The 24,208-nt window shown below is 34.6% G+C and overlaps 2 protein-coding genes across 8 annotated transcripts; both read right to left on the bottom strand.

Moving 5' to 3' along the window:
• On the bottom strand, window positions 1-20,391 carry Unr (cold shock domain-containing Unr). Of its 7 annotated transcripts, none has more exons than XM_028176412.2 (17): window positions 20,153-20,355; window positions 19,694-19,828; window positions 19,355-19,432; window positions 18,143-18,540; window positions 17,851-18,047; window positions 17,575-17,782; window positions 17,300-17,488; window positions 15,480-15,631; window positions 14,527-14,659; window positions 13,267-13,455; window positions 12,388-12,516; window positions 9,149-9,330; window positions 7,760-7,977; window positions 6,292-6,468; window positions 5,639-5,810; window positions 4,754-4,911; window positions 1-3,815 (listed from the first exon to the last, which is right to left on the bottom strand). In XM_028176412.2, the coding sequence occupies exons 3-17, from the start codon at window positions 19,380-19,382 to the stop codon at window positions 3,799-3,801; spliced, it is 2,547 nt and encodes an 848-aa protein (XP_028032213.2). In that variant the 5' UTR covers window positions 19,383-19,432; window positions 19,694-19,828; window positions 20,153-20,355; the 3' UTR covers window positions 1-3,798. The 7 variants fall into 7 exon arrangements, with proteins under 7 accessions (XP_028032213.2, XP_089584352.1, XP_028032212.2 ...); XM_089728226.1 differs by having other exon boundaries at window positions 19,355-19,464; window positions 20,027-20,345; XM_028176411.2 differs by having other exon boundaries at window positions 19,355-19,464; window positions 20,153-20,345.
• A 1,232-nt stretch (window positions 20,392-21,623) lies between these two features.
• On the bottom strand, window positions 21,624-23,823 carry LOC149503474 (uncharacterized). Its single transcript, XM_089736216.1, has 3 exons — window positions 23,663-23,823; window positions 22,099-22,233; window positions 21,624-21,787 (listed from the first exon to the last, which is right to left on the bottom strand). Exons 1-3 carry the CDS (start codon window positions 23,700-23,702, stop codon window positions 21,648-21,650), a joined length of 315 nt encoding a protein of 104 aa, XP_089592342.1. The 5' UTR covers window positions 23,703-23,823; the 3' UTR covers window positions 21,624-21,647.
• Between the last annotated feature and the right edge of the window lie 385 nt (window positions 23,824-24,208).

Here is a 24,208-nt window from a genome sequence, read left to right as displayed (position 1 = left end):
TTTTTGAGAGCCAAGCTACAAAACATTTATTTAAATGCAAGAAATGTATTTTATATTAATACTTTTTTTTTTTTAATAAAATGTTTACAGAATTTTACGAGACGACTCTTATTTAATTTTATCTACAAATTACACGACACATTTGGATATTATCAGAAATAGTAAAAGTTTGTTTAATCAAGTCTCAAAAAACATTTGGCAAAGACGGTTCCCATTACGATTATATTCGAAGAATAAAAAATAAAAATATACCCTTAGTATTATTCCAGAGTTTGTAATTCTGAAAGCTTAAATAATTTAACATTTCTTGTTTGGTATTTCCGACCGAGAGGTTCTTTTAGGCACTGTATTTGACAATTGTTTTAGGTTCGCCAAATTCACTGCTAGACACTTTGGTTTGAGTATAAACAACAGTTTACGTTGGTCAGATCTCACAAGACATTCATAGCATCTTAAATATACATTTTTCAAGTGAAAATAGATGATGTAAATATGTAAGACTAGTACATATTAATACCTATACCCGAAATAGCACGGGATTTAATTTCGTAAACTACAACACCAAATATTTTGATAATATTATTACATTACTATTACTATGTTATGGTTACATGAGCATAAATATTACGATTCAGAATATCAAATCATCAAGATTAAAGGCTAAGTAAGCATATACATTTGTTCAAAATTCCCTCGCTCAATAAATATGTACAAGCGAGAAAGCGATAACGGTTATACCGGTCTTAATTACATAGGATTCGCTTTTACTTACTTACAATTCACAATACTCACACTCCTAAACAGTTATACGTAATCGATCGTAAACGAAATTTAAGACATACCGCCATAGTCAAAGACATTAAAATACTTAGAAATGTGATTTAAAAAAATTTGTTCGTCTAGAAAGGCTTACAGGAGGGGTATTAGATTACAGAGCACTAAAAAAAATTGAAGGGTAAGATCCGATATAGAAAGAAAAAAAAGAAAAACTGGCAACACCTAAAAATACATTTAATAGCCTCCTACCGTTTCGGGTTCTAGTCCGTTCAATTGAAATACGTTCAAAAATATTGTACACATCAAACAACAAGGCTTATTTCACTAATCTTAACACGTTAAAAACGTGATATCAAAAAATGAGAAATCTATGATCACTTTGTACTTGTACTTTGAATTTCTTGTCGTAAATTTTATCACCTATCCGTTTCTTAGTGTAATCACATTTAGCACTAAATCACTTACCACATCAAAACGCAGTGGCCCCGTCGAATCGTACGATTAAAAAAAACGACATTTACACATTTACGGTTCATCATTGATCACAAAAACTGGTCAGCGCGGCCAGGTATTATCACAAAATATGGAAATTTTATCAGAAATATCAAAATTCACATTGGGCACGTTAAATATTTGAACACATTTTATTGCTCGTAATGAAAATATTATCTAAGATAATTATAAGTTTCCGTCTAAGACGAAGTCTGATGTTGTTGTATAGATTCATTTCGTGTAACGACTATTTTATAGATCCAGTGTGTAAATGACGCTTATCAAAACACCGGTCTTGCTTGCCCTTTTCTAACGTAATAGTACCCGAGAGGCGCCTTCGGGATATGATATGCAGCTAGGCAAAGACAAGCTAAAGGAATTCTCCTAATATCGCTTTAACAAATTTTAATAATGCACAGTTGGTACTTTGTATATTAATTAAATGTATTATTGCTTTATATGCATAAGACGTTAGCCAGCTTCGGTAGGTAACCTGAGAATCGATAGCTAGACGCAAGACAAGGATCATTTTGAACGTGATAACAATGGCGCATCAGCCGCCATCTTGTGAAAATCAATTTTTTATTTATTTTAGTATGATTAGACAATACATTTCTGAAGGTCATAATACGAAGCGCTGTTAACAAATAAATTTATAGAGATAAATTAGTAACAGAAATATGTATAAAATTAAATAAATCCGGTTGTATATCAAGATTATAAAATTAAATGTGACGCTCATGATAATAATAAATTTCAACGTCGTCAGGTGACCAAAAAGACTACCATATTTCCAAATTTAAAATGATCTTAATTTGAAAAGACAAAAAAAACGTTATAATTTATTAGTGGCAAAATGAGTAAAAGTATTTTAAGTGTCAACATGGGTTACATATAAACTAATTCTCTGATATATATATTTTTTGTTATTGGCAACACTGATGCGTCGGTAACGTCTCCAAAACCGACTTCGATCACATTCATAAAGATCCTTAAAAGCTTTTTACGGTCGCGTTACCTAAAGCCTAATCTCGGCTGGCCAGTGAGGCACATGTTGATTAATTCTACGAATAGTTACGTGGATAGTTCCACGCGCTTCAAGAATTTATTATTATCACATCTTTATTGCGGTGTAGTAAGACAGGTGTTCATAAAATATATATGTATGTCTATACAATGCCAAAACTAATTTTCTTAACCGAGCTAAATTCGATTCTTCGTCGGATACAAACATATTATGTACAATATTTTATTATATAAATATGAAAACAAGCAAAAACGTAATTCCGTACGTTTAAGCTTACATGAAAGGCAATACGTTTGTATTCTAATGTTTATTTATTTATTGTAGATTATGAAGAAAAAACATCTAAACTGCCACAAAATACTCGTACTATAGATATGTGTGCAACATACAATTAAATTAAATCTAACACCAATCTTATTTACTCAAATGATTTTTTATTTCAGTCTTTGGTAAAAAAAATGTTGCATAATTCATAGCAAATGTATTGCTGTTGCAAGTGATTGTTCGTCATACTGTTAATTATTGGTAAATTACAAGAGTATTAATTTTCTGGCGACACATAGCATATGAAGTAAAATAACAATGGAGAGAAAACACATAACACTAAAGGACTAGCAGAATTGTCCTGTAAGGACTTTGTATTTAAAATATTAACATTTTATTTTTGAAATTGATTTCACTTTTTGATTACATCATTGATAAAAGTAGCTCATAATTCATTTCATAGTTTATTGCACGTAAATTTTACAAAATCACAGAACATGTTTCGTATAACAGAGATCTCTTAAACAACATAACAGCAAGCCATCAAATAATAAATAACATTCCATTTTTATATCCGATCTTCGCGAACTGTACATAAATATACAAAAAGTTTGTTTATCACTTTGCAGACGTGGTCCAGTTTTGTTTCTTTTTTTTTTCATATAATTATAAAAATGCTTCTAAATTTTCAAAGCATATATTCAATACATATAAGAGAAGTATATTTAATGGACGTATATGTAATACATGCGTTTTTAATTTTAATTCGACCTTCATTTGTTATGTGTCCGCCAAGTAGCCTATACAAATACATAATTGAACTTGGCAAACCGTAATATGCTAAACAATAAATAGATAGTTGGAATTTTGAACAACGTGTCTATGCGAAAAAGAACCTCTTATAAAAGAAAATTAAAAAAAAATAGCGAATAAAAAACGATATCAATAAACTTGATATGTTGAACTCCTTATTGATCATTAAGCGACATAGGTGATACGCGATCCGATCTATCGAAAGGGCCAAAGTAACGAATTATTTTTCTTTTCCTTCGTCACCTACTTTTGACACAATTAACAAAACACAATCTAAATGCTGCTAATGAAAAGAGGATCAGTCAGTCTCTCACGAATACAATGAAACAATTTAAATCGAAAATCAAACCGATAGCTGTTTTTTTTAACTACGTACATAGCTGTAAAATGTTCAGGTCTTGTTGTGGTTGGTCGACCACGACGTCTCACTCGGCCAACAATTCTGTCGATCAAATAATTATTTTATAAATACGTGAACATCGAATATTAAGAGTAACATTTATTGAACTTGATAATATAGGAAACTTAAAAATAAAGGTATCAATCCATTAAACCGACGTGATTTGATAAGATGGTGACTGATCTACTATTTGCCATTACTCTTTTTTCATTGCGTGGATTTTACTGGAGTCCATTAGCTTAATAACATGAATGCCGTCACCTAATTTGAGGTACGACGTCGGTCTTAATTGTAAAGGACTGTTCAAACCTTCAAACCGGATTATTTGACTGCTTCGCGGCAGAAATAGGCAGGGGGTGTGATATTTACCTAAAATAATTAGTTATAGTAGGATTTACATTTATTGTACAGCCCGTAGAGGCTGGGACTAGGGTACTGCCTATTTTTAACAAAAATAATTTTTGTGTTCGGGTAGAAGAGATGCAGAGCCGTTAGCTAGACAATAGTTAAAATTAAAATTGTCCCCGTATCTCATGGGTAGTGGCGTCTTTCAAGTTAAGATATGATAATCACACTTAATTTCAAGAAGAACAAGTTATAGCCTTCTTTTTTTTCTACCTAAGCTGATAAGTCTTGAGAGGCTATGCCAGCGTAACCAGGCGAGTAGGTGAGCTCACGGGACTCAAACCGGGAGTGTTGCTAACATTGGCCCTAGCAAGAGCAGTGCTTCGCAGAATCTACCACCGGATCGGAAACGCGACCCGCTGAGAAGATCTGGCCAGAAACTCAATGGGCTGTGTCTATGGGTTAGTTTACTCGTCGATTGAGGTACTTAAAAGCGCCGTTAATGGATCAGGAGGATCCGTAATGACGTGTTTAGGGCGACGTCGACTGTTCACCATTTGGTCCACAGGATCGGGTATGTTAGCCTTATGGAAATTAAGACTGAAGAAGAAAATTAAAATGTATTAGTATATGACCTGCGATGGGACGACGCGGACGGAAGCCTCTCGATCCGTCCGGGCCGCGTGGAGTGCGCACAGCAATCACTCGAGGCCCTGCCGACTCCTCCAACGAAGCCGTCCGGAGCCGAGAGAGAAGCCGCTCTGGACGTTCACTTCTCACTTTACCCTTGCTCCTAAAACAAAATAAATGCAACAGAATTATAAAAATTATAATAATTTTATGTCCTTTTATTCTTTTATTGTTTTACTAGCCGTACTCGCCCGCTTCAATGGGCATTTAAAATTAACATTATTATTTATTTTCATTTATATTATTAGAGAGTCCAACACTCATAATATAAATATTAGCCTATCCGTTGAGTACATGTATTTTCTACATGGATACCAAGTTTCAAGTCAATCGGATGCATGATTCAGTAGTTATAACGGAACATTAATAAAAAACACTGTAGATTTATATATTAGTATAGATTTGGTAGCTGTTGACGAATATTTCGTGTTATCAAAAAAAATCAGATAGAAATTATTTTTTTAAACTTCAATAACAAAAAAGATAACACGTAATACATAAATTGAATCTAAATTGCGAAATGTCCGAAAATCACTTGATCAAATTTCGGTGATTGGAACACTAATGATAATAGATACAACAGAAATAACAATACTCAATGTGCTTTTATGTAAAGAAAATTGTTTTCTATTGTACGTAACAAATTTGAGATTTAAAATGATTTCCCACTATATGCAAAAGCAGATATATGAGGTGTCTTATGTAAAATTTACACCGAAGCAAAAAAAAATATTGTCAGATCAAATTCCAAAAACAAAGTTTGAACGAGAAAGCATTTAATTTTATTAATATGTGCCTTGAATAACTTTTATTTCCAAAAGTATACTCACGCTATTTTAACGACATTACAAGCAGAAGACTTCCCATTACGAGGATTAGTAAGCATCACGAACTCAACAGTATCCCCCGACTGCAACTCGGAGGGATTACCTCGAACCTCAGACATGTGGAAGAACAAACGACGAGTATCTTCGCCGTCGACAGACAAAAAGCCAAAAACACCTGGAATTAACGTACGATACATTTATTTATCCAACATTGCAGTGAAATTATAATTTGCGTAATAACTGGTGGTAGAACCTCTTCAGAGTCCGCACGGGTAGGTACCACCGCCCCGCATATTTCTGCCGTGAAGCAGTAACGCGATTGGGTTTGAAGGGTGGGGCAGCCGTTGTAACTATACTGAAACCTTAGAACTTATATCTCAAGGTGGGTGGCGGTAGACGCCTATGGGCTCCAGTAACTACTTAACACCAGGTGGGCTGTGAGTTCGTCCACCCAATCTAAACAGTAAAAAAAAAGAATACTTTCAACTATTTAGTACAAATTTACGTTAAACAACAGGCTATTTACTTCATTTAAATTTCTATATTTATATTATTATTATTTATACAGGCAAAAACAGAATAGTTAAGTATAATTTCTCCTCATTTTATCTAGAGATTTTCTAATTTTTTATATAATAGTCAAAATAATTATGTACCTTTTATGGCGTCAACAATGGCACGTCGCTTCTTTCTAATTGGCACTATGTTACTGGCCCGTCCCTCTATATCAGCTTGGAAAGTTACTGGATCACCAACCTGCAGAATCTCACGCTTGCATGATAATCCCATAATGCCAAACTCATAGCTTGTCCCACCTTCCACTTGAATCAAACCTGAAGAAAAAAAAAGTGCACTAAACTCATAATTCAAACAAAATTATAGTTTAAAACTAAACTAAAAAGATACGCTTTAATAACGCGCACAACTAAATAATCGAAAAATAAAATTATGGAACCCTTATGGACCCACGGGGTGCCGTACAGTTGTCGTTGCAAAGGCCACCGAAACTTTCGGTCGACGGCCTAAGAGGAATATAACTCGGTTGACGGCACGGCCACTCGGACTCTTCATACTCGTCGAACTCCGCAAAGAGTTCAACGTGCAACCTAACCTAAACATCAGCCCGCTGAGTTTCTCGCCGGATCTTTTCAGTGGATCGCAATTCCGATCTGGTAGAAGATTCATTCGTGAAGCAGCTACTCTTGAGTTGTTAGGGCTCCTTTGGAGGCGCTTGGGTAGCTGTTAGCAAAGCCCACCTGCCCTGGTAAAACTAGAAAGACCTGCAAGCCACCAGTAACTTCTCAAACATAAAAAAACCCTACAGACACCCCGCTGAGTCGGAACAGCGTGGGTCGAGGAGTGTAATCTTACACGAGCCGGTTGCTCTTTTGAAAGACACGGGTAGAGCAATTGCATGTCATCTACAGTCCCAAACCGGCCAACGGGAAAAACTATAAATAAACCCTCAGGGGGCAGGATGCAGAAGACATTCCTATCATAGCTCTCCTACCTATTTTGACCATTTTCTAATTTGTAAAGTTAAGTAAAATTGTTAACGAGACAAAAGTTAAATGAATTATAAAGATTAAATTTTGTTATCAGCACAATACACAACTGTTAATACTTATATAATAATTTAATTATTTTTCAATTCAATCGATTAAATAAGCAATCTCTCTAATTGACGCGACAACACTATTACTAGCACAATGATTGTGTAACTGAAGCGGGTACGTCCAGAACCAAGGATCAATAAGATCAAGAGAGCATGATAAGCTAACAAGCTGAATTCATCAATGAATCTCAATTTTTTTATCCAGTGAACCAAAGCAATAACTCATTTTTACTTTGCAGTCAACGTATATATCTCTCTCTCTCTCTTCAATCGGTCCCTCATTGCTGAGGATCGTGACTCAGTTTGATTCCGTCAACTAGCTGTCTCCATCGATCCCGTTCTGTAGCTTGGTGAAGTGCGTCGCTGACAGGTATTTTTAGTTCCTCCGCTATTTAGTTCGACCATCATTTGGGACCTCTACCCCTAGGCCTTTTTCCCTCGACTAGGGTTGTAAATACAACTATAATTTTTCGTGGGTTTTCCAAACTTCAATACTAAAATTTGCTTACCGGAATATTGGGCTTGATCAGGGTTCAGAGCCCGTAAGGTTCTCGTCACAGTTCCATTTAGAGTTGGTTCTAGCGTCTTCGCAATAGGTATAGTACCTCGAGGCAAAACACGGACGTATTCAGCGCTTGCACAGCCCCCGCCAGAGCCGTTCAGGCGACCCAAACTATACTCGACTTCGATGCCCAATTCCAGATTTTCCGGGCTACCTTCCAAATTACTGAAATTTAAGATTAACAAGTTTAGTGAATTTCGTATACTCAAATTTCTTAAATATATTACAACATCTCAGCGCCAGGCTTAAATAAAATAATATTCGCATTACATATGCGTTTTGTTTGTTAAATATTCGCTTGTGTACTTTTTGGATCAACAAAGAGATTTTGGTGAACTCATTATATGCTTATTCGTACCAATCAAAAAGTTATCAACAATCCATCATAATGGGAATTACTATATGATTTTTTTATAAAAACAAAATTGAAGTTTACAATCTAAATAAGAAGAAACGACAGTTTTAATAATTCTTTTTTTTTTTGCTACTTTTGATATGAATCTTGTTTAATTTGAAAAAAATAAAATAATCTGCAAAGCATAACAACACATTTCATATTTAATACAGTACTTACTTGCAATCCTTTACGATTGCGAAAAATACACCATTAATACAATCGCTTCGCTGCTTATGCAATAAAAGCGCTATAGACTAGAACTATAAATAAACGCACTTTACAAAGGGGGCGATAAACCCGCTTTAGATAGCATTAGTTACGTTCAGCGGCGCTGAATAAAATAAATTGAAAATATCGTTCACAAAGGGATAGAAAGAAAAAGGTAAAAGCAACGTATTATAAGCGTGTTCATTTTTTACATACTATAATAAGAGGTACGTTGATACTGAGCAAAATAATTTTAATACATGCAAACAAAATGAGTAAAGCAAATTATTTTTAAATAAAAAAAAATATATCTACATATATACATTTCGCAGTGCAAGTGAAAAGATTCGTTGATTTTCAAGTTATGAATTTTCTTTCATTTTCTAAGCCAATTTTCATATGTTTTTCATCTTTTTTTTTTCATTAAGAAGATCGTTGTGTAAGTGTTGGGCTCATCTGGTATTAAGTAGGTATTGCGGCCGATAACCATCATAACGTGAACGTTGTCAACTACCTTGAGACATGAAGTTTATGAATACTGCCACCCACGATGAGATATGAGATTTAAGTCCCAATTTTATTGTAAAACAGTTACCACTCGCTCCAAGCCGAAACTAGGACACCCTACCACCAGTTCCATGAAAATAATCTATTAAAAAAATTGATTGATTGGACGTATTTTTTGTAATCAGCAAATAGAAACAATCAAGGTTTAATATCAATATTACGCACCTGAAGTGGAAAAACACTTCTTTGGTGTGATCTGAGGTTTCAATAAAACCAAATCCATCTTTCAGAGCAGCTATGAAACCTTGCATGATGGGACGGCTGCCGTTTCCATTACTCGAGTTGCCGTTTGTAAGACTGTGTTGGACTTGTACTGACATCGCTACAAGCTCCTTTGTGCGTTTAACCTGTGCAATTATTTGTAAATATTATGTTTCCGCTTATTTTGTTTTCCATATATTCATTACACTACAACAAAGCATTGCTTAATGAGAATTTCAATGAAACCGTTACATGTAAAACTAAGCAATAATAATAATAATAAAGTTTCTCAAATAATATAAAAAATATAACGCGGGTACCTCGTAGAAGATTCTCAAAAAAAAAGGCAATGAAAAAGATATAGAATAAACTATTTAACAATTGTAGAGTACGATAGCCCACAAAGTAACACGTGCATTAAACCTATCTGCATCATACGCTCAATATTCCTGAGCATTATCACCAGAGCGCAAGTATACGCTCAAATTTTCTAGAGATTTCCCTACGAACGAAGTCTAAAACGTTATATCATTTGGATCAAAAGAAACTTAATTTTCAATGTGACAACTGTGAAGTGGCTTTATGCATTAAATATTTCGACAAAACAAATAAATATCCAATGTTAGCAATTTTGTTGTTAAGAGATAAAGTTTTTTCGTATTTTATATATAACACAAATTAAATGTGTTTTTACGTGTTTTTTTTTACATTACGTTTAATTATAATGTAAACGTGCACATTGCCCAAAATTTCCGGTCTGTTGATTAAAAAAAGGTTCAAAAAGTACCTTGAGTCCTCTCTTGCTGTAGATCTGGTACTACAATGAATTCTGAAGAGACCAAAACAGATAAAAATCTGAGGGTGGATGATTATGGCAATATGTTAGACTCATTAACCCTATCCAAACAAGCTTACTCAATATTTAATGAGTGGCCAAAGTTGTGTGTAGTCTCACGTTTTTTTTACGACACCCTTTGTGTTAACCAATTCCGGCAACTTTTATTTTTTAATTAACTTGTTCGAGTCTTTTCAGCTTTTAACAGTAGTAATCCGAATCGACGGTTTTGCCCGGCAGTTAAAGCTCAAATTAACGATGCCCTTACAATCCAAGCATACGCGAGCATCACATTACTGCGAAGTAATCCAGGTTTCGCTAGTTTGGAGCTTGACTGCTCTTTGACAACTTTTTAGCACTTAACGTGTAGTCCTGGTTCAGACAACCTCCTATTGACCACTCCTATCAATGAATATTTTTTTAAACGGTTCGGTTTCATTACTTTCAAAAAGAGAATAAAAAACGATTCATAAGTTTATTCTCGCTCGTGTATAATACCGAAGTTTTTGTCTATAGGCAAACCCCTTTTCAAAAATGTTTTGTGGTGAGCCTCTATCCCCTCAGTAATATCGTCCTATCACTAACAAGCCGACCTTGCTCCACTTTTTCAAAGAATGGCATCGACTTTGCCCCGATACAGGTCGACCAGAGCAAGCTTCATGTTTGACGTACAAATTCCTGGACTTGGCTTGAACCAATTTTATCCTAGTCTTAATGACACTTCGATAAGTTAACTTCAAAATATATCGCAACTTCTTCGTCAGATCCGGTAATTTTCGACAGAAAATCAAAACAAAAAAGGCGGTAACCGTTTTCACATAAAAAAAATTAATGTCATCTATTCAATGGTATAAAAACCAGTCAATTACAAATAGTATAACCAAAGAAATTTTACTGTGATTTATTTTTACTTATAAATTCGAAAAAACTTTTTCACTTTGGCAAGGTTTTATTTTCGCTTATGATGCAAATGGATTTAGGGTCAAATGAAATCATATATGTGCCACAGACAATAATGCGATAACCACATAATAACCAACTTCGATTTTATACTAATTTACATTTTTCGAATTGCTGTCATTTTCAATGTAACGTTGCGATTTTCTTTAATACCTGTTTATCCTTAAGGCCCAGAAGGACCTTACACTAATAAGTATATTAAGCTATTAAGACCCGACCAATAGCCTAATAGCACCTCCAGAGGTGCGACCACTTTTGTCCTAGGAAAAGTCCACTCACTCATTTATAAAATTCTTCCAGCATTTGACGGCCTCCTGGTACTAGAGACCGAACAAAAGTCAAAAATACGGGAGAACCTATCAAACTCTTGCTTCTCAAAATCATCACGCGTACCTTACAACACTGTTAGCTCGTAAACGACGATATCAATCCTTTTTAAATAGTCCTCAATAAAATTTTAGTAATTTATAAACTTGTGCTTCGAAAATACACTGATAGAATCTACTGCCGTACAATGACAGTATAACAAACTATGAAGTACTTCAAATCTGTTTCTATGGCAAGTCAATCTAGAAACTTCGACCCCTATATCTCAATACGAAATTTACTTCGACACCAGACTACCGCTTACCGTTAGAAACGCACACATCTCTGACCTAATAATATTCGGTTACCTATTATTAGGTGCTGTCTGCTCGTCGACTGAAGTAAAGCATCTAACGCGTAAACAGTCTTTAGGTACCACAAGCACCGGTCACCGTCCTCGTCGAACCCGTCGCTTGCGACGAAGGGCTCGACGAGCGAATTAACCCACAGACACAGCCCACTGAGTTTCTCGCCGGATCTTCTCAGTGGATCGCGTTTCCGATCCGGTGGTAGATTCTGCGAAGCACTGCTCTTGCTAGGGCCAGTGTTAGCAACACTCCGGTTTGAGCCCGGTGAGCTCACCTACATGTTAGGGCGAAGCTGAAATAGCCTCTCAAGGCTATCAGCATAGGTAGGAAAAAAAAGTAAACAGTCCTGTTTGAATTCCTTCTGCAATTCAGTACTTCCAACTGTTACAAACTTAATATTCTAATTTAATTCAAAATTAGAAATGGAAAGATGAAAAGTGTTTATGGTCCACCTGTTATTTAGGTATTTACAAAGGATAAGTACCACAAATAAAATACCTTCCCACCTTGGGACATGGGACATCCTCAAGATTTTGATTAATAAGAAAATCCTATCATTTATATTCAGATGTAAACTGGGTCCCTCTCATTTGAAAACCCTCACTTCTATCACGTGCGTGTTTTTTTTTTCACTTCATTTTCATTTAGGAACTACTTATGTTCATTTATTACATTCGCAAAGCAGTTATGTAGCAATAGCCGCACTGCACTGGCAAAATTAAAATATACATTACCTGGTATAAGTCGAAGGTGACCTTGTCTCCAACACGGGGTAGCATTTTTGATTCGCATTTTTTGGCCATGAAAGGCAGAGATTTCTTAGTCTGATTAATCTGACAAGAGATTAGTCCATTTGTATCCGGCTGAAGGAAAAAGCTTTGTTTATTATTTACGTATAATAAAAGAAGCAATTCATTCATTACATCTTGGTATATTTTAATGGACTTTAATGGACCGCAATTAATTACTACCGTCATTTATTAATCTAAAAATAGAACAGTAGAATAACATTTAAATATTTCATACCAAATCATAGTCAATTTGTCTAGTTTCCAACACTGCGTCTTTCGTCTATGATGACAAAAAATAATTTTGTAAAAATAAACTTCACATGGCCAATATAGGTAAAATTCATACGTACATTCCACATACCGCAGCCCCAAGCTATATTTTTCTCCCGGGTTATTAACACTGATGCACACTTGAGACAAATAAAGCGAGACCAGAATTCAGCCTTCAGCAGATGTTAACTTCGATCGGGAATGGAATCCACGCCCCTTGTTACAATAGACCCATCTGCTCTCTAATAAACAATCCGACGTGACGATATAACGGACTAAGAAGGCGCTATCAGCATCGAACGTTGTTATCGCCATTGAAGTTTGAATGCAAATTTGGCACATTTAATACGTTTTTTGCGTTATGCTACTTAAAAAGCCCCATGAACGATTATCACCTCCTATACTACGGGTGTATTCATAAATGACTTATGTGAGTCCTATAATGTCTCAAACACACTATAAAGAAGTCCTATCTTGCCTCAAAAATATCTCATACGCGCTGCCTGAAAATTTCTCAAAAATTTTCCCGCGTTTAGGGCGTTAAGAACTTACTGGAGGCTGCCGGGTCGGACTGCCGGTGTTGTTGTACACTTGAGCTTCCTTGGTCACAACACCTCTGACGCCGCGCTCGATCAGAGTCTCGAACTGAACCGTGCCCGGCGAGAGATGCTTGATGCGAATAGCTGATTGCCGCGTGTTCATGTTCGAGAATGTCGATAAATGGTCAACGGTAAACTCCACCTGCGGAATACTTTAAATTTGCACCCGGATTCAAGTTTTAATTTCCATGGTCATTTGTTTGCAACTGTGAGAGCAGAGTATCTAATATAACAAGTATGTTCGGTTGACATACAGAATACACGAAAATTCGACTGAATCTCCTCGGGCCCTTAGTACTTTTTCATGATTTAGTAACTGTATCTACAATTACCTGGTTGTTCCTTGTTGAATAACAATAAAATCGACAAAATTTACCCTTGCTTAATTACTTGCACTACAAGTAATTATGAACTTACACCACTTTATCCATTACTAGCCAAGAAGGTCCGGTTTGAAGGGTGAGAAGGTAATTTTACATAACAGTTATGATTTTAACTTCAGTCACCGTCGAGTCGTCACCGAGTAAATTAACCCACAGACACAGCCCATTGAGTCTCGCCGGATCTTCTCAGCGGATCGCGTTTCCGATCCGGTGGTAGATTCTGCGAAGCACTGCTCTTGCTAGGGCCAGTGTTAGCATCACTTCCGGTTTGAGCCACGAGAGCTCACCTACATTAGGGTGAAACTGAAATAGCCTCTCAGCTGATAGCCTTGAGAGGTTATTTCAGCTTCACCATAAGCAGGAAAAAAAAAAGAAAAAGAAAATTAACTTCGTGTCTAACATTATATACATTTAACATAAGTAGCGAGCGGCATTCATGTTGTCATTTACTCTAATTCCCGGTGAACACTAAATGTAGGCCGTTAACTACTCCGCACATCAAGACTTATAAATATTATGTCAATATAACAACTTAATTAAAAAAATAAACAAACACTAAAGTGTTTTTATAACAAGACTAATTGAGTAATTGAGACTTAATGTGTGTGTCAGCATTCACATCGTGATATGCGTCTATTCAATAACAAAAGCGTTACGTATATGTATTTACAATTTATTATATTTGATCACAACATGATTTTAACGTACGTAAAATGAGCACAAGCAGTATCTTAGAAGCGCTAATATTCTTTTTTAAAAGTACTATATTGAAAATACAGTTCCACAATCCGGACCAATTTTACTATAGTACTCTTTGGAGACATATTTACCTCATCTCCAACGGTGAGATCTTGTCCTAAGCGAAGAACCTCGGCGAAATGAAAGAACATAGTCTGTTCTCTTTCCACGCAACGGATGAATCCGAACCCTTCCCGCAGAGAGCACACGAGACCTTGCTCCCGCCTGTTACAATCACTTATGCAATTATCAAACGGGTCAAGGTTAAACTATATTACGTAAAGTATTGAACACATTTTAGTGTCGTGTATTTCAGATAAATTCATCAATTTAGCTGATTAATTTCCTTTTCTTACACTAGATCGATGAACTAGTTCATGGTCCCGGCTCGTGTTAAGCGATTTCCGGAGGCAGTAAATATCGTAACGTGAATGTTACCTTCCATCTTCTCACATGAGACGGAAGTATCTTGTAGAATGTATTATTTAAATAAAAGTAGATTTAAGTTTAAGATGTTAGTGGTGGTGGGATAAATGTTTGGCTCGTTCGGGAACCAGTCTTGCTAATGTCGGCCATAAAAAAATCATTATTTCCGACTATAAGTGTAAAGATAGCCACTATTCCAATGCAAATGAGACTTGAACCTCATTTCTCGTTATATACGGCAAGATTAACACTACAGGGTCTGAGCTTCGGTTGCCGCTTAATTCGCTGATTCGCTTATCAAGTACAAACAAACGCCAGTAAAAAAAAAAACAATTTACAAATTTTTCTTGAACATTAGTTCATAATTAAATACATAGATAGCTATTACTCCAGCTGGCGTGAGTTGTATACATTATTATATTACACTGCACTACAGATAATATACATACATATCAATGAAAATGAGGTTTTATTATTCAAATATTTACTATAGTTTTTGTAGGTATTTTGTAGGATTCCCAAATTCGAAAATTTCTCCTTGACTTAGCTCAATGTTGCATATCTCATTGTTTGCTGAATTTACTTTAAACGAACAAAGGTTTCGAAGTATACAACTCACCGTTCACCAGATACATAAAAAGATTCATCGAGGAGTGAAATATTGGTGGCGCGCTTGAGCTGGTCACGACGATCGGTTGCAACTTGAAACTGCACCCAATCTCCGTGTCGGAGCGTAAACTCACCACACTGGTCTTTATCTCCAAAGGGGACCTGGTAAGAATAGTTTAAATGGTCATTTTTATAAGAAGTTACCATACAGTTTTTTTTTATTGCTTAGATGTGTGGACGAGCTCACAGCTCACCTGGTGTTAAGTGGTTACTGGAACCCTAGATATCTACAACGTAAATGCGCCACCCACCTTGAGATATAAGTTCTAAGGTCTCAAGTACAGTTACAACCGCTGCCCCACCCTTCAAACCGAAACGCATTACTGCTTCACGGCAGAAATAAGCAGGGCGGTGGTACCTACCCGCGCGGTCTCACAAATTTTTATATTGCTATCGAAATCAGACGCGCTTACGCCTCACCTGTTCAAGATTAGTTCACCGTCATAAACTGGCAAGCTGATTCCGAGAACTTTTTTGATGACTCTAGCATTCTATCTTTCCAATGCACACGTCCGCAACGTATTGCAAAATTACGCCAAAGCACATCACAAAAAGAGTCGTATCGTAAATTCGAACATAGTACGTTAGAAGAAGGGTCACAACATTTTGTTCAAATGAATGAGCTTTGTAGTGTGTACATTGCAAGCACATAGTTCCGATAAAAAGCTGTGTTAGTAAATCTATCGGGAAATAAATAAATAAAGAAATGAATCATGATAAAAAAAGATAATGTTCGTAATATTTATATTTACAAATTTTATCATCATCTAATGTTGCAAATTAATTATTGCTAATGTTGGGACGAATTTTTACTTTTACTATTCAAAGTCATAAAAAATCGAAATACAGTAATGTTATGTTTCTCCTACTTAACCTCTACTATTGTCCCTAACCTTATACTGAACACTTGTACTAAAGAGTAAGTTAAATCCGACGTTTTTAGCCGCGAATAAGTCACGGATTTCGGTGTGAAATATAAAAATAAATAATCAGGGATGCACAAGTCACCTGGGCCCCAAACTAGAATATCCTTTATTGAAACTGATACATACTTATGTATAGCAAATATAAATACATGGGATAATCGTTAAACAATACAAATGAGACGAACCTCATGTCTTTAGTAACAGTAATCACTTTATAATATATATGAGCTCCAATAACTACAATACATATCCAACCATCTAGTTCAAGAAATGAATAAAGAACTGCTTTTTTCTTATGATTTTTGTGTGTAAACTTCATAACCCCATTCTGTACCCATTTCAATATAAAATAGACCGTTTAAATTTCATTTACATAGCTCATATAACCTTCGAATAAATTGGCTCTAACAAGAGACAATATAAAATGTTCCAAAAGAAGTATTGTTAAGTGTACCAAAAGAAAAAGGGTTCCAACGAAAACGAGAAAGACGCACTGAAAAGGTGACCTAATTGAAGTTTGAATTGCCCATACATAAAAGCAAGAGTGCGGCAGGTCATATAACTATGTGTTTTGAAATGCTGAGGAGGGGGTAATGTATGTAGAAAAATGATTTTATAGGGCAGCATTTAAAAAAAACTCTTTGTACAATTGTAACAAGTCCTTGAATAGATGTTAATACGTATACACAATTCCTACTTATATCTCATAGTTATTATTCTATTATCTATTTATTATTTATCTATTATTTCTACTTATATCTCATATCAAGTTTCTACTTATATACTAATTATAGATATAATAATATTAATCATAACTTATCTGTAAATAACCAAACAAATGTACCTCAACTTCAGAATGATCTGCAGCACGGTATCGGATGCGCCCAGGGAGAGGATCGTTCTGTGTTGCACGCACCAAGTTACCGCGTTCCAAAGGCTTCAACACCTGACCACGCATTATTTCAGGACTTACATCTTCAAACACGACTGAACCACTTGGTAACTTAGTAATGTTACATGCCACTTCTTTGCCCTATGAAGAACGCAAAGATATAAATATCTGAATACGTCAAAGTCTAATTATAGGATCGTTATTGTTCTACAAAGTAATGTACTTACATTTCTAGTTTGTATAATAAACTCGACATCATCACCGAGAGTCAATTCCTCTTTACATTTAGTTTCAGAAAAATGAAAGAATATCTCTTTTACAACATCAGCACGTTCAATAAAACCAAAATTTTCTTTCATGGAGCAGACAACTCCATGATATTTAACTGGATGTACGGGGTTCTCAAAACGTATATGACAAGCACCTAATGTTCCTCTGAAATTGCAAAAAACATTATTTTCTGTCTTTAACCTAAAATATACTTTTTCGTCTATTAAAATTACCTTTGATTAGTTGCAATTTGAAAGCTGACAGCATCTCCAGTGCGTAAAGTGACATTCCCTTCAACATCATCTTTTGTATAGGGCAAGAAGAAACATTCTCCACGAGTTTCATAGGATATTCTACCTGTATTATCACCAGATCCTTCACCTTTTACTTCTGTTGTTACAGTGCCTGTGACTCTAGCTTCGCTTAATACCTTATTATGTAAAACATAACATTATATAAATTTGTTGGTAATATTATAATTCAAAATAATAGAAATTATTAATATTCATCTGAAAATAAACTCACCACTTCCGGTGCAATTTTAGTGACTGTTGATGCAATTGGTTTGCCTGTTCGACGATCATAAGTCATTTCAAATTCCACAGGGTCACCTATTTTAAGATGTTCAGTATTACCACTGAACTGACTGAAGTGGAAAAAAAGACGGGCTTGTCTCTCACAGCATTGTATGAAACCATAAGAATGGAGAAGTTTTTCAATAATGCCGGTCTCTCTAATAGGTGGGTGATTGACTGAGTCATATTGGGATGAACTGTTATTGGTTGAAGAAGATGAATACGCTGAGTCACCCATTGGACATCCATCAGCATTGTATCCACCTGAGAATCGGTTTCCACCACTTGATTTGGAACCACCATTATAATTATCCCGAGGAGAACTTGGGTACTCACTGCTGTAGGTACCTTCAGGGAAACGAAATAAACCATTGTATGATCTCTAAATATATCAAATCAACTGTAATTCAGTTAGGAGTAATCATTATATCAAAGATAACCACATAACCAGAGGTCAACATTGTAATGTCCACAAGTTCTACTTAACACCAAAGGGACCATGAGTTTATCTATATCTAAATCCAATTTATATCCACTGTTTCAGATTAATATTCAATATTGAATGTGATTAAATAAGCCAAGCATTTCAATTGCTGTAACGTCAATGAAGTAAGCTGCAAATGTTTATCCAACTATAAAAATAGCTTAAGGAGTCTTTAAGACATTTTAATAATTATTCTAATCTGTGGAATTTTTAGCACTGAACTACAGAATCAAGATTTACATAAAAAAAAAGATTATTTTATGTCTCAACTAACATTAAGGATAAAAAAAATCATATTATCTGGATTTATAATTTGAACCAATTGACCCATTTAACATGACCTTTTATCACTTGGCAAGTTCATAATAAAAATGCATTAAATATTTTTTTACATTGAAGAATGATCACGCTATTATAGTTTTGAACTCAGGATTACATCTACCTTCACAATTTTATAAACTGTGGGGCATATTTTGTAGACTGGTTAAAAGAATGATTATAAAAAATATTTCTATTGTCTTTTTCTTTAAAACAAAACACTTTTGGGTCACTGTACTTGGTATACTATATTTAATGAGTAACAACTTAAGTCACTTTTTCAGTCACTTTTAATTTTATTTGAGAAACTAAATGATATTGAATTAATTGCAAAACATTAACAAATTATAATAAACTCACCATTACGATACGAAGATTTGTGCTGCATGTTGGAGTGCTGGAGATCTAAAATATCTTGCAGGGGAGATGAGTGTGAATCTGGCGGTTGGAACATTTTCCACTGAGGATTACTAGACATTATATTTTTCTTAGGTTTTTTGTATAAGAGTCAAAAATCTGTTTTATTACCAATATATCACAGTTAATTTTATGGTGTCACAATTTAATCTACAGCGATTACAAAGCTTTAATCAAATCATATTTATAAAGTCTGCGTTCACGCGAACATAATGTACCAATGCGACTGTGACAATTTAATACACACCAAAACCACTATTGTTGCAAAATAAAATTATGTACTTTAAATTGTGTTAAGCTAAATCCTCAGATGTCTTCAATGCTTGCTGAATCGGAGCTCCGTGATGCATTGGCTCGGTTGCAGACAATAATAAAATCGTGTTGCTATCTGCACGTTTGTAAGTCGATATTCACAAGCTGCAAGAAACACCGTCATTAGAGAATTATTTTTCGTCAATTGAAACGTTATACCGAATCATTAAATAAGTCCGGATTACAGCAAGACGATGCATCCGACGGACGTTCTACATTTTATCATTGCTATCTAGGTAGGTACCGCCGACCGATAGACCGATCTGCATAAATTACAACGATGTCCGAAACGTATGAAACTACCTTAACTGCTCTCATAAATGCGAATACTGTATCATATTAATTACGCAATTATTCAAAATGTTCGCATACGTTATGGTGTCTGACAGCAAATAATAAATACAAAACTATGATATTATCGAATCTCACCACGACACAGCATAGCACTGACGACATACCGCCATATTGAATGTCAACATTTATCACGATTTGGTTCTGTGTTATGTTCAACTACCTATTCAAACTTCGTATTTTGGTTAATTAAATTCAATAAAGCTCTTTTTTATCCAAATTAAATATAGAATTATGATTTTTGAATTTTGTGCTTATTTTTGTCTAGAATCTAAATTAATCTGTCATTTGAGTATTTTTTAATTTTCATGGCAACTAATAAGCTGACTATCAATATTTAAATGCAGTAAAATTATTATTTTTAATACTGTGCAGGAAGTTATAGTATAAAGATAGGATTTATTTTTCTTAGAAATGACGCGTTATTTTTCAATATCCATCAAAATTTCTTTTCTGAACCTTATCCAAGTTTTCACCAAATGTACCACATTGGGAATATTATAGAAAATGGCAGCACCAAATTACTAGAGTGTTGCCAAACTATTTGAAAAGGAATGATTCAGTTATTTATTATAAATAACGGGCTTGTAGCTTACAAATCGTTTTGTCGTTTCATTAAAAACAACCTCTGGTACTTACAACATCGCCAGGCACTAGTCAAAGCAGGAAGTCTTGTTCCAATAGAAGTATGCGACGAGTAGACCACAACCGCTAAGATTTAATAAATTTGAAAGACTCCATTTTTTTAAATCCTAATAAGTCAATTTTTTTTTTCTGTCGTGAAGCAGTAATTCGTTCTAGTTTGTGGAACGGTGAGTTACTATTCGCATCAAATTTCATATTTATTTACTCTCTTTATTGTTTCACAAACTTGGATCGTCTGGTCAGTGGTTAGTGCTGACCTGGTAGGTACTTAAAATGTCTGGGTTTCATGTTTTCATAGAATCAGTGTCTTTGGTTAATAAATCCTGACTTATGTCATTGAGTGAGCTTACTTTGTTAATGATTACCCATATCTTAAGTAGGTACCTACTACAACATTTAGTTGTCAAAATTATTTTTTAAAGTGCTTGTGATTATTATTTTCAAAATCGACTTATTTTGCTGGCAAGGAGTTCACAAGACGTGGTGTGAACAGGTGTAAACAGATAATACAATATTGTACTGCCGCGCCGTACCGTAGAAATATTTAAAATAACGTAAAAAGAATTTTGGTAGGTATTAGAGGTACATTCATTATTGACTAAATGTTTGAAATTAAGTATAATTGTAATAAGTTATAGTTTTTACTAACGAATTGTGATAACGTAACTAGTAATGCTTTTCACTAGTAATACTATTGTATAGATATACAATTATTCTTATATATATCTGGGTTTTGTAACTTATATGAGATGAGATGAGGTGAGATGAGCGAACGATTGAGAAGAATAATTCCTACCTACATAGCACTCGCAACAGAGAAAGATGTTAGAGAAGAGAAATTCAAAATACTATTAAACTTTATTTTATTTGCATAAACTGTATTCCTTCGTCATTTTAATATTTGCCTAATACGAAATTATGAAGTACTTTAGAAAATCATTGCATTTTCGAGCCACGTTTGAAATGAACTCAGACCGATGACAATAAAGGGTGTCCCATTTCCAAGTCTATCACCCCAGGAAAGAAAACCAATTATCTTTGAATTTACAACAAATGCTGCTCCGTGATCTGAAATAAAAAATACTTATTTTTTGCTCTGATTTAAATATAAGTGAGGGACTCAATTGCTCAGAAGGTGCTCAATAACTAGGCGCTTAAGTATACAATATATTTAAGTATATATTTACATGATGACCAATAAAATGCCATTGTCTTACATTAGGGCTTTTTGGAATTTCCTTAAGATTGACTCTCTTGATCGGCCTCAAAAGAGTTGTATCGTAATTTAGCGTTTGTTTAAAATTCCATTACGGAGCAATCAGCATTTATCATTATTATTATATTTCAAAGATTTACATAAAAATATAAACTGGGCTAACCAAGCTTATAGCCAATACTATGAGTAGGCTTGGCACAAAATTCATACTGTCTTTTTTCGTCAATTATTTGTGAAACATGATCCAAACATTTTTCAGATGTCACGAGGTATACAGCAGTAACATTACGCTTTTCACCTAAAAATAAATAATAATCGTATTTAATTTTATTACTAGTTCATATAATCAATCCCAAAAAATTATATATCTATATATTAATACGTGAAGCAAAAACTTTGTACCCCTTTTTACCAAAATTGTACGGAGGGAGGAATATGAAATTTCCAACACATAAAGAGTATATAGAAAAGGAGTGCAGAATGCTAATATTTTTTTTAATTATGCATAAAATATACATTAAATTAATAAAAAAAAAACATTACCTATACACACTATCATGTATTTGACACAACACACATACTCTTTATTTATTGTCAATTAATATTGTTTCTCTTTATTGTAGTCTTGGCGAAATCTGTGATTAAAGAGTGATGTGATTAAAGTTCAAACGTATAATTTCAATTAATTATAGTCGAATTTCGACTACCGAGGTACCACTAGTATGTATAAAAATACGTGTACTCAATCTACTTCTATATTATGCCAATGCAAATGGATAACAATATTATTTATCTACATGAATAACAATGCACATAATATAAGTGACATGTTATTTTATGTTGATCAATATATTTTTTTATTCAGATGCGATTGATGGTCTTTTATGTTATCAAAAACTTTTTTTTGGCTGAACATTTCAAATCTCGCGAACGTAATAAAAGAAAAATACACAAAATGAATACCTACAGATCTTGAGATACTAGCGATTGTGGTTGATTTTCGAACATCCAGAAACCCCTATTAAGCTAATAATCATAATAAATCAGTATCTATAACTTATTAGAGTAATATCATAGAAAAATAAACATAGTATAATAATAATAATAATAGTAAATGGGAACAAATCACGCACGATCATCGGACCTCAAATTAGGTTTCCCTGTATTATCGGTACCAGAAATTGACTTATATACGTCTAAATATATACATAAATAGATAATAAGCAACTAGACGAAGAGCAAACAAACCTGGTCATTCCGTGAATGTTTGCCCGATGTGGGAATCGAACCCACGACCCTAGTCGCAACAGCTTAAAAACTTATCGTATTAAAGAGTTCACGTCCACCCACACTTGAAATAAATAACGGATTCACGACGTGTCACGAAATGTTGACTGTATTCAAGTAGCATTACGTGAAGAAACGTGAAATTGTTATTAAAATGTATAACACGATTGATTTGAATCAAATTTTTGCAGTGCCATTGTAGTAATACCGAACGCAGATGTTCTTCATTTTTCGAGATTATCCGGAAAATAATAAAGTCGATTTATAATTAGTATGCTGATAACACACTAACACATTATTGGTCGACTGAATGACGAATAGAGAATGTGGTTGCTAACGTTGTGGTTACTAGTCTAAATAGTGTTTAGTTTTTGGGAGTGCAATTCTTGGCGTAAGATTGTCCGATAATATTATAATGAAGAACTTTAAAAATTACTTACTTTTATTATTAAATATTACATCCCAATTTATTAAGAACATTTGTTCGTGACCATGATCTCGGACGTCTGGTGAAATTGGACTGATGGTTGTTACTGAAAATTAGAACGGGAAGATCCAATGGTCATCATTAGAACACATACGATTTCAAAATTACTCCAAACTTATAAGCCTTAAACGTTTAATTCTGCGCTTCTTTAAGCATTCTGAAGAACCAGATTTACGTAATTGGAAATGCTGCTGGTGTATTCGTATCGAGGAATTCGACTATGTCGCGAATCAACTTTTTTTTGCATGCCAATTTAATACGGCAAAATATTTTTAGCAGGTGAATCGTTCATGTACTGATAGACATACCTACTCATGGTGCTGCAAGCAACAGTCACTTTGGACCGTTTTTTTTTCTACCTAAGCTGATAGCCTTGAGAGGCTATTTCAGCGTAACCTTAACTAGTATGTGAGCTCATGGGGCTCAAACTGGAGTGATGCTAACACTGACCCTAGCAAGAGCAGTGCTTCGCAGAATCTACCACGGGATCGGAAACGCG

Source organism: Bombyx mandarina, chromosome 01 (assembly GCF_030267445.1).
Source record: "Bombyx mandarina strain Sakado chromosome 01, ASM3026744v2".
In the NCBI taxonomy this organism is placed as follows: domain Eukaryota; kingdom Metazoa; phylum Arthropoda; class Insecta; order Lepidoptera; family Bombycidae; genus Bombyx; species Bombyx mandarina.
The sequence above is the reverse complement of the archived record's forward strand: the minus strand, read 5'-3'. Positions and strand labels throughout refer to the sequence as shown.

What these genes read in the sequence shown, in the direction of transcription:
- Unr (XM_028176408.2), bottom strand. Translation starts at nt 19,472, where the DNA reads ATGTCTAGTAATCCTCAGTGGAAAATGTTCCAACCGCCAGATTCACAC. An exon ending in CTAAAATTGCACCGGAAGTG is followed by an intron (nt 18,048 to 18,142) that starts GTGAGTTTATTT and finishes TTACATAATAAG; the next exon opens with GTATTAAGCGAAGCTAGAGT. An exon ending in TTATTATACAAACTAGAAAT is followed by an intron (nt 17,489 to 17,574) that starts GTAAGTACATTA and finishes CGTTCTTCATAG; the next exon opens with GGCAAAGAAGTGGCATGTAA.
- LOC149503474 (XM_089736216.1), bottom strand. Translation starts at nt 23,702, where the DNA reads ATGTTCTTAATAAATTGGGATGTAATATTTAATAATAAAA. An exon ending in TGTAATATTTAATAATAAAA is followed by an intron (nt 22,234 to 23,662) that starts GTAAGTAATTTT and finishes ATTTATTTTTAG; the next exon opens with GTGAAAAGCGTAATGTTACT. An exon ending in TAGTATTGGCTATAAGCTTG is followed by an intron (nt 21,788 to 22,098) that starts GTTAGCCCAGTT and finishes TTTTTATTTCAG; the next exon opens with ATCACGGAGCAGCATTTGTT.